General features: G+C 34.9%; 1 protein-coding gene across 1 annotated transcript; it reads right to left on the bottom strand.

The window, feature by feature from the left end:
• Nucleotides 1–2,587: 2,587 nt before the first annotated feature.
• LOC103035690 (cytochrome P450 2J2) lies at nt 2,588–10,531 on the bottom strand. The gene is made up of 9 exons (XM_015608426.3): nt 10,284–10,531; nt 8,932–9,094; nt 8,425–8,574; nt 7,551–7,708; nt 7,247–7,423; nt 6,970–7,111; nt 6,697–6,884; nt 5,439–5,580; nt 2,588–4,071 (listed from the first exon to the last, which is right to left on the bottom strand). The coding sequence occupies exons 1-9, from the start codon at nt 10,464–10,466 to the stop codon at nt 3,896–3,898; spliced, it is 1,479 nt and encodes a 492-aa protein (XP_015463912.3). The 5' UTR covers nt 10,467–10,531; the 3' UTR covers nt 2,588–3,895.
• Between the last annotated feature and the right edge of the window lie 32 nt (nt 10,532–10,563).

Genomic DNA, 10,563 nt, shown 5'->3' with positions numbered 1-10,563 from the left:
TTTAATTTTTAATCATTTGGATGTCTTTTGGTCCATCAAAGAGGAATTAAAAAAAGCTATGTGGTTTTACCTTTTCTACAGGTGCTACCTCAAATGTATTAATTTAAATGAAGCCTGACTTTAAGAACTATATTAAAGAAACAAGTGAAATAAAATGAATACAACACTGTGAACAATAATACAGTGGTATGAAAAGGTTTGGCGTCCCTAATCATTTTCATAATTTTCCTTTATATATCATTGGTTCTTTGAATCAGCTATTTCAGTTAAATATATTAAATAGCAGACAACAACAGTGATATTTTATAAGTGAAATTAAGTTTATAAGATTTTTATAATAATTGTATAATACATTTATAATAAGTTTATAATAATTCTTTAAAACAAAATTAAGCAGGTGCATAAACTTCAACACCCAAACAGAAAAATTACAACATTATTAAGTAGATGCTCCTTTTGCAGAAATAACAGCCTGTAAACTCTTCCTATAGCTTCCAATAAGAGTCTGGCTTCTTATTGAATGTATTTTGGATCATTCTTCTTTACAAAACATCTCCAGTTCAGTCAGGTTTGATAGTTTCTGAGCATGAACAGTCCACTTGAAATCACTTCACAGGTTTATAATAATATTCAGGTCTGGGGACTGAGATGATCCTTCTAGAACGTTGTACTTGTTCCTCTGCATGAATTCCTTAGTGGATTTTGAGTTTAGGGTCATTCTCTTGTTGAAGTCTTTGAAGAAGTGTTAAAAACAAAAGAAATCAATGTATAAGGAAAAAAATAGCAGTATTACAGAATTGAAGCATGTTTGGAAGGAGTGTTTAGACAAAATCCCTCCTATCCACAGTGCAGCATTGATCTCCAGTTATTACTGGAAGCTTTTAGCTTAAAGGACCAATATGTAACTAGTTCTCAGTGGTAAATGATAAAATGATCAGGATGTATCATCAGATATTAAGGAAACATGTTGAGTGAAAGCACTGGCAGCTCTTGTTAGCAGGGATTCAGCAGTACGTTCCTATTTTAAGTGTTCCGTCCCGGGTTTGTGTTTGTTTTGTCCTCTGACTCCTCCTGCTGCTCGTTCCCCAACACTAACTGCACCCAGCGAGGTTGCCAGCCATAACACTACACTACAGCAATCTGTGCTGCAGCAAAGGAGCTTAGCTAGCAGAGCTGGTTCAGTTAAACCTCAGCTGCTATACAGCTTAAAAATCCTCAGCATGTCTCAAAAAAGCTCATTGACCAAAGAAGGAATATAACAAGAGTGAAAACTGGCAGTGAGTTCGAACGGTGGAGACTTAGAGCTCAAATAAACTACAAGATTGACCCAGAGCTGCTACTTTTCTCCTGAACAGGTAAGCTAACTGGCTAGCTAATTCAGTCAGGTACTTTATCACCACCACTAGATGTGGTTACTAGGGAATAGAGCTGTTTCTCATGCAGGGCCTAGCCCCGCCGACTCAGCTGACCGCGGCGCTCCCTGGTGCCTTCTAGCACTGTATACAAAACATCAATTAATAAAGAAAAAAAAAAACGTAAGTGATGTTTATCCACCCTGGTCATTTTTCATTAACTTGCAATACCTTACATGACTCAGTTAAGTGGGGCTAGAAAGTGTATATGAGTCTGAATTGCCATAATTCGGATCAAAGTTCAATTAAATATCAATGAGCAATTAACTGTAAAATATTTATCTGCAGGTGAAGAAACAAATCTCACAATTCTGCACATTCTGCTCTAACACACTGATAAGAGGGAATAGGGAGAATGCGTTTGCAGTGTCCTGCATTTGGTTGAATATTATGGCGAATGGCTTCGTACAACAAACAACTAGTAATTCTACTCTATACAACATTTACCTGGTGCTGAACCAAACCATTTACACCACAAGCAGTTTACAGTACAAGCAGGTTGTTATATTTCAAGGTGTATTGTATTTTTTGTGACACAAATTCAAAATTAATTTTTAAATGCAAATGCTACTTTATTGTTTTTTAGTTCAAACCACGTGAAAACAATGTAATAGTGTTTTTTTTTTGTGTTAGACTTGGACAGCCAGACCAGGTTTTGCTAGTTTGGAACATGACATCAGCATGCCATCAGCATCGGGTTCAAAGTCCACCTCAGCATTAAAGCTGCCTTTTGATAAGGCTATAAATTACTTACTGGTCACAGTGGACCAACGGGGGACTCGTTCTCTGTTGGACACAGTTTGTCTTGCCATTTAGATTAGAACTAAACCTTCTGAGACAGTTAATTAATGAAAACTAAATTAAAGATGAATTGAAACTAAAGTATTAAAGAAAAAACAAATTATATTTGTCTCAAATAGCCTCCTACTGTAGTAAAGCTTACTAGAAGCTGCAGAAAAGGTCTAATTTTTTACAGTTTGAGGAAGATCATCCTCCTTCTCAGGGCAGAGCTAAAGATTTATGCTTCTTGGAAAAAACTCATACAGTGAAGGAAATAATTATTTGATCCCTTGCTGATTTTGTAAGTTTGCCAATTGACATGAATTATACATCTATTATTTTAAGGGAAGATTAATTTTAACAGTGAGAGACAGAATATCAAAAAATCCAGAAAATTACATTGTATAAATTGTATACATTTATTTTGATTTTGCAGCAAGAAAGAAATATTTGATCCATAATTGATTAAATGAATCAGTCAGACTCTAACCTTTACAGCATGGGAAAGACCAGAGCTTTCTAAGGGGTGAGATGGGGACAACTTTTGGTACAATAAGAAAATGGAAGAAATACAAAATGACTGTCAATCGACATTGAACTGGGGCTCCATGGAAAATCTCACCTCATGGTGTATCCTTGATCATGAGGAAGGGGAGACATCAGCCTAAAACTACACGTGGGGACCTTGTTAATGATCACAAGGCAGCTGGGACCACAGTGACAAAGAAAGACCCGTCTGAAGTTTCCCAATGAACACCTGGAATATTCTAAGAGTAATTGGGAGAAGGTTCTGTGGTCAGATGAGACAAAAATTAAGCTCTTTGGCATTAACTCAACTCGTCGTGTTTGGTAGAAGATAACTGACCCGACTATGACCCAAAAAACACAGTCCCCACTGTCAAGAATAGTGTTGGAAACATTATGTTTTGAGAGTGTTTCTCTGCTAGAGGCCAGAGGGATCAAATACTTATTTATCTTTGCAAAAAAACAAATAAATTGTATAATCTATACAATGTGATAGATTATTACATTTTATCATAAGATATTTATATTGCTGCTGTCCAATAAAAAAACATGTATTTCCATTTTTGTCCTTAAATTTTTTTTTTTTTTATTTCCTTAAGAAGTTCTAGTTAAGAAATAAAAATACATTCTGAGCAATGGGTACTGTGTAATTCCAAACAAGAAAACAGATAAAGGGGCACACATGCAAAGAACTGACTAAGAGCACATGGAGATGTAAAGGAGAATCAAAAGCTAAAAATGGCTAATCAACATCAGTATTTCTGAAAGTCATTATTGGGTTCTATATTATAATGCTGATAAACAGATCAGCAAATATGTAAAATATTGTTTATAAAGTTTCTGGTGTTGTGAAGGAAACTGTACAATAAATTAAATACATATACAGATATTTAAAGAAATTCAACACAAATTAAAATGGATATTATAAATATATATTAGATATTATAAAACTGTATGTTTATTGTAATTCTGTAAATGTTCATATGAGTACACATACAAAAATCTTATTTGGTTACAAAGAAAAAGAATATTGAATATAAGGCATACAGCATGTTGTCTTTTTATGTTCCTACAATAAATGTATTTAATCAGCATTTTACTATGACTGATTAAACTCTTCCATTTCAGCCTTTTTTTTAATAGGCAACTGCCTATATACTGCCTAAACCACATACAACTCAGCGCGGAGTCACACACATCATGTAGGGGGTGGGTGCATAGGTGAAGCCCAACTGGCCCTCTAGGCTCATCTTCTCTCCTGGTCCAGGTGATAATCTGAAGCGCTGTAACAGGGTGGCAAAAAACAAGAAGAGCTCCATACGCGCCAGCTGCTCCCCAAGACATGACCTCCTACCTGTGGAACAGTGATTTCAATACATTATTATATTTGTGAAACTAGAAAGTAATACAGGATTACAGATTTGTGCAGATACATTTCAGCTCAGAAATTTGGAATACTGCATGATTACTATAAATGCTATTTCAAAAATAAGATCAGTTTCATTTAAGACTAAGTTAAGTTTCATTTCAGTTTCATTTAAGACTACATTACAGATGTTGAGATAAAGACGTTTGTACTATATTCATACTGATTCGTACTGTCTCTAACATACATTAGCAAACACACTGACACACCCAGATATGAACAACAATTAAGCAACATGATCAAAGATTATAGGCAAATCAAAGTTTATTCTGTACATACAGTTGTATAACCTGTTTATGACTGAATGGCCTCAGTAGCACCAATAATTCTTTATAATGGGGTCATTAGGGGTCATAAGAAGTGACTGATCAACATTGAGAAAACACAAAAATACCCCACAACACATCCTGGGAAGTAAATAACATGATTTATTTTTGAAAAGGCGGCTTACTGTTTCTATGATTTTAATAGTTTTTTGTGTTTATAAACTGGTCAGTTAATTAACCCAGCAATTTTCCTTTTTGCCTGTACTGAGTTGCTTGCTGTTTGTACATGGTGTTTCAAAATATAGGAATGCAAAAAGCTAAGTAAGCATTGCACCCTCTTGCACACTCACAGCACATTATTATCACTGTCAAATAAGTGTTGGACAATAATTTTACAGATATTGGGTGGTTATTGAATTCATAAAACAAAGTACTGTGCCATATATCATGCTTATGGACTCATCCATGAAGGTTATTTATGTGCTGTGCCCACTTATAGGCTTGATATGCAATTGGTAGGAGCTGCAAGTTTTTATGTCTTTCAAGTTTTTTATACAGGTAATGAAAATACTTAAGTTTTATTAGTTATTATACCACAGTTAGTTCTGACCCTGCAATGTGATTGGCTGAGAGGTGTTCTATGAGTGCCATTATCAGCCGGTAATGCACTGTAATCGAAAATCTCCCTGTATTACTCCTTCACATAAAGGTAACCTAGCAACGATGCAGCACTTACAAACCAAACAGCGCAGCTACAAACAGAGCAGCAATGGAACTATTCTAACTTGCAGAGTTTTTATAACCAAACAGATCATATTTTTTCATCCTCTTTTACTCTAAATCTTTCATAAACCGTGATAATGGAACTGTGGTATAATCACAATAATACATTCAAGGTTTGCGCTATAATGTAAAATATTGACATTGCAGCCTCATGCCTACAACCGCAGCACAGCAGTGCCAATATTACACGTTATAACACGAACCTCAAGTGTATTATTGCTTAATTATAATAATTATTCGCTTTACCTGCTGAGAAGGGCAGAAAGGCGTCTCTCTTGCGGAACTGTCCTTGTTTGTCGAGAAAGTGTTCTGGGTTGAAGGTGTTGGGTGTTTCCCACTCATTCTTATCATAAAGCACAGATGACAGGTTTGTGTTCACAGCAGTGCCCTAATGATTACAGAGAAATTTCATTAAGTATGTTTAGTGTGTACAAGCATTTAACATACAAACTTTGCATATAGAAAAGGGTCCTGTAAAAATAACAATGTACAGCTTCACTGGAAAGCGTGAAGCTGAAGCCCCGTCTTCGCAAAGAGAAACATGAGGAGAAAGAAGAAATTAAAGAAGGAGGAAGATGGGGAGGAGGTGGGTGCGAGGTTGTTCAACAAGCAGGTAGACAGGAAATGACGGTTTATATAGGGAAGAAAGTGGGAGGAATAAGGGCGTGGATCAAACTCTTAAACTAAGTTATATACAGTACATAACTCCACTTGCCCTGACAACATTACTATTTTTAAAATAAAACTATTGTCTGAATAATAAAAAAAATTTGGAGTGGATGCGCCGGCGCACAGATGATAGTGCTTGGAATAACGAGGCAATGGCATCTTCATGCAAAGCAAAATGTGCCCCAGCAGACAGAGCTGTCAGCTTTCAAAACTTCCACATCAAACCTGCGAGAGCTTGTGGTAATTTGTTATATGTATATTCTAAATTCACTGGTTAGCTGTGGATTTACTTTACAAAGACCAGTAAAGGACTCCGTTCATATGCAGCTACATTGAGGCGAATATAACCTAAATCCCTTAACTAATGATTATATATTACATAGATCCCTTTTAGACATTAAACAACGCTGAACTAAAGTGGAAACATATCAAACTGCCTAGGTAGCTAATCTTGCTAACAGAGCTGCGCTATGTTACGTGCTTAACCTGCGTCCAAATTATGTGGAATAATAGTAAATTATATTACCGATAATTTATGATTTGTTTTACTTTTTTACATCAAATAATTAAAAGTAACTATATAACTTTTACTTAAAATACCTTTTGAAAATGAGTACTTTTTTACTTTTACTCGAGTAGATTTTTAGATAGGTACTTTTACTTTTACTTGAGTAGAATTTTAGCAAAGTAAAGATACTTTTACTTAATTAGAATTTTTCAGTACTTTTTCCACCTCTATTTAATTGTTTAAGAAACACATCCCAGATTTGTGATGCAATCAGCAACACAACACATAACTGTGTGCTTTTCCCCAAACAAATAATTAACATCCCACCTTTGGTATGAAGTATCCTCCCAGAGTCGTATCTTTACAGGCTGTTTTGGTGGCACCGAGAGGTACAACATTACCCATCCTCTGAATCTCGTGGATGACAGCATCAGTGTAGGGCATGCTGGGTCTGTCATCCATGTTGAGTTGACGTGACTGTCCAATCACCCTGTCGATCTCTGCCTGCACCTTTTCTAAACAAGTAAAAGAAAAACAGGGCTTTAAAAAACACTTCTACATAAAGGAAAACTGAACTTCTCCATGATTCCTGCCACTAACCCTGTATCTCTGGATATTTCATCATGTAGAGAAGACCCCACCATATTGTTGTGGCTGAGGTTTCACTTCCTGCCTCAAACATGTCCAGTGTGGCGGATACTAATGTGTCAATGTTAAATCCGGCCGCAGGGTCACTGGTTTTCTATAACATTCAAGCAGAGAATTGTTATATTTATCATATGAATGCAATTGTCTGTTTTCACACACTTGTGCCCTACAACATTTGCGTTAATCACTACAACATTGAATATACTGTTATTTTTGACCTTAAACTGACCTTTTCTATTTCTAGTAGGAAAGCGTCTATGTAGTCTTTTGGGTCTGTTGGATCCAAGTTTTCCTTGTGCTTTTTGATTTCATCTCTTATAAACTGTAGAATCATCTTGTAGTTTGCGAACATTTTCTGGTGAGGGCCAGGAAGATACTCAAAGAGTCTGGGGTAGGCATTGTATAGCTACAAAGAAAAAACAGAGAACCAAGAAAAGTAGTGAATAAAATGTTTATAATATTACTGATACACCAAATTAAAGATCTATTTCAAAAGACTCTTCAATTTTTTCTGAAACATTGTGCCTACTGACCTGAGTCTGAGTAAGGCCTGATAAAGCAATGGCTTCACTGTCCAAGCGGAGAAGGTTCTGGAAGCGTTCATCATGGTAATCAAAGCGATGCCCAAAAACCAGTGAAGATATGATGTTGGAGACAGCATTGTTCAGTATGAAATGAGGGTCAAACGGTCCTGTAAGATGATAAAAGAGCCAGTGTTAGTTAAATAAAATAAATGGAAAAACACATGGAAATTTAATCTTTATATAAACAAAATGAAGATGAAGGTATTATAATAATTACATACCACTGAAAAAAATGTCTGTAAAATAATTTGTTGAATGTAATGAATAGAAATAAGGCTTTCTAACTAAGTTAGGAAACATTTATTACACATTTATTAATGCTAAAAATCAGTAAAATCAGAGGCGAGAAGGTTATAGACGCGGATAAGTCTGAGAATAGATTTAAGAAAATCTCAGAAATCACCTTTTCTATTGTCTACAAAGTAATTTATAAGTAAAAACAGCCTGAGAAATACGTGAGGCAGTTAGTCATAACTGAAGCTAAAGTGGAGGTGGACCAAAACCCTCTGACTCAAGAAATGTCTTAAAAGAAAGAAATGGAGATTACAGGAATGGACAAAGCCAAACGTCAGATCTTAATTTTGTTGCATTGCTTTGGAACATTTGAAATGAACAAAAATGACTGAAAACATTTCTGAAAGATGATGTTCAAGACTTGTAAATACTTAATGGGGAATTACCAGCTATTAGGGCAAATAGTTAAATTTCTGCAGTAGTATTCATTTATGTATATAACATCATACACATCTCTTATTATTGATCAAATAAAGATATTTATTTAAAATGTATATTCTTTTATTTATATTGTATATTGTATATTCACCCTTTTCAGCTTGAAAGGCTTCACACAGAAAGACACACTCCTGTTGGATACTCAGCTCGAGGCTCCTCTTCCCCTCAGTGAAGCCACGCAGGTGTGTGTTGGCAAATCTTCTCTGCATCTTCCACAGGTACCCATTACTCACAATTAAACCTGCGTTGAGTTTAAAACAACTATTTATTTAAAGCTTTATTTACATGTGATGTATGTGGTCATAAACAAATTCTGTATCGGTAAAGTGCCCTAAAGTGCCCTTCTTTTGGGTAAAAAGTGATTAAATGACAGCTAGGGTGCTCCTTCTTACAGTAAATGATGATGTACCTCTACATCAATAAATGTTAATAATGTATTCCAATGAGTGCCTATCTATCCTTGTCCTTCTGCCCTTTAAGGAGTAAACAGTGACAGTGTCCCAAATGGTTCCTCTTTTCAGTAGAGAAAAAGGAGCATATGTTCATAATTACACGCTCTTATTAGAATAATGTTTATTTTAGCCTGGGTGTTTCATACCAAGTCCACTGAGGATTTTGTCAAACAGGGGAACAGCAGGACGATCAGCAAAACTGTCCAACTGAGTGACGAGGGCTTCCTTCACCATTTTGTATCCGGAGACAAACACTACTTTCTCACTGCCCCATCTCAGACTGAAAACCTCCCCGTACTCCTCAGCAAGCTGAAATAAATTTTTTTACAGATCATAATATATAAATGTTGTTCATAACACTATTACAATGCTTCAATGTCTAGTACAATTAGGTATTTTATATCTCTAAGCAAACTGAGCATTGGTAATTTATTAAACAAGACATAGCATAGGAAACACAAATAAAAAAACATGTACAGTTTTTATCACATTTAAATACATTTTAATGTGCTTTGTTCCAAATGTACAGTTGTATATCATTCTACAAAGGGCCTCAAGAAGCATTTTTTAGGACTTGGGGATTCAGGGAATCAGAGTGAGAGCCATCATATTATTCCAAAGTCTGTGATGGTGGTCAGTTTTCCTAGAAATGAAATTTCCTTTGCATGCTGTGATGACTAATGATTCCAAAAGGAAGGACCAGTAACTTTATGTTCACAAGTCCTAATGTGACATATTCATAGTTATAGTAGTTTTGCAAAAAAAAAAAAAAACAAGCTAAAATTCCTCTATAGCAATGTGAAAGAGTAATAACTGGCTGCAGGAAACATTTGGTTGCAGTTATTGCTCCTAATAAGACACAATAAATAAATGAATAAAAAAAGATAAAAAAAATATATTTATATTTTCCAAACTTGAATTTAGGCTTTTTAAATTATAAATAAATAAAATATAGAATAAAATAGAAGATAATGTTATAATATTTTATTGGATTTTATATATTATATTGAATATTTCCTGAATTTACACAGATAAAAAGATTTTACATTTAATTTTAAACATGCCTACCACATATGAAAAGCCCATATTTAATTGTAAGCGGAAAAAAATAGAATTAGAAACTAGAACTATCTTGACATATGATAATATTAATAAAATTTATAACATTAAGAACACATAATGTTTCATAATGTGCTTCTCCCCAGAACATTCTAGCTTGGATATTGGTTTTCTTGAATTCAGGTTGTCTTAACTTAGTTTCGTAGGAGAATCTATAAAACCATTTAGAGAATGAATGTGCAAAAATATTATACTGTACTGTATATTAGAAGAGCTAACATGAAAAAAAAATTGAAGCACTAACTATAATATTTTATGAAATATATTTTTATTAAAGCATAAAAAAGCATGCATACAAAAGCATGATCAGACTGGCTGTCAACTTGAGCAAGACTGTGTTTTATGTTTAAGCATGGTACAAAATAATTAAAGTTTTCACCTTGTTTATGGTTCTGAAGTCAAGCCCAGTGAAGAGATTTCCCACGAAGGGCAGAGGCCAGGGTCCTGGTGGAAACCGGTCCGGATTTCTATTCCTAATGTTATCAATGAACAACAGGAAAAGGAAAATAACTAGTAGAAAACAAAATAAATTGATGTAGTTAGATAGAAAATGGAGGATCATGGCTGGTCTGGACTCTGGACACTGATTGTTTAAAACTCTGTGCCTGGACTGGAGCAGAGGCGATTATGTAAGCACTCCAGAATAGAAGGAAAAGGGA

Source organism: Astyanax mexicanus, chromosome 1 (genome assembly GCF_023375975.1).
Source record: "Astyanax mexicanus isolate ESR-SI-001 chromosome 1, AstMex3_surface, whole genome shotgun sequence".
NCBI classification, from domain to species: Eukaryota; Metazoa; Chordata; class Actinopteri; order Characiformes; family Acestrorhamphidae; genus Astyanax; species Astyanax mexicanus.
Note: the sequence above shows the minus strand (reverse complement) of the source record. Positions and strands in the feature narration are given on the sequence as shown.

Bases quoted from the DNA above. Each gene is read 5' to 3' on its own strand.
- LOC103035690 (XM_015608426.3), bottom strand. From the start codon at position 10,466: ATGATCCTCCATTTTCTATCTAACTACATCAATTTATTTTGTTTTCTA. The intron at 8,575-8,931 runs GTATGAAACACC...AACTCAACGCAG, and splicing joins CAAAATCCTCAGTGGACTTG to GTTTAATTGTGAGTAATGGG. The intron at 4,072-5,438 runs GTAAAGCGAATA...ACTGTTCCACAG, and splicing joins CTTTCTGCCCTTCTCAGCAG to GTAGGAGGTCATGTCTTGGG.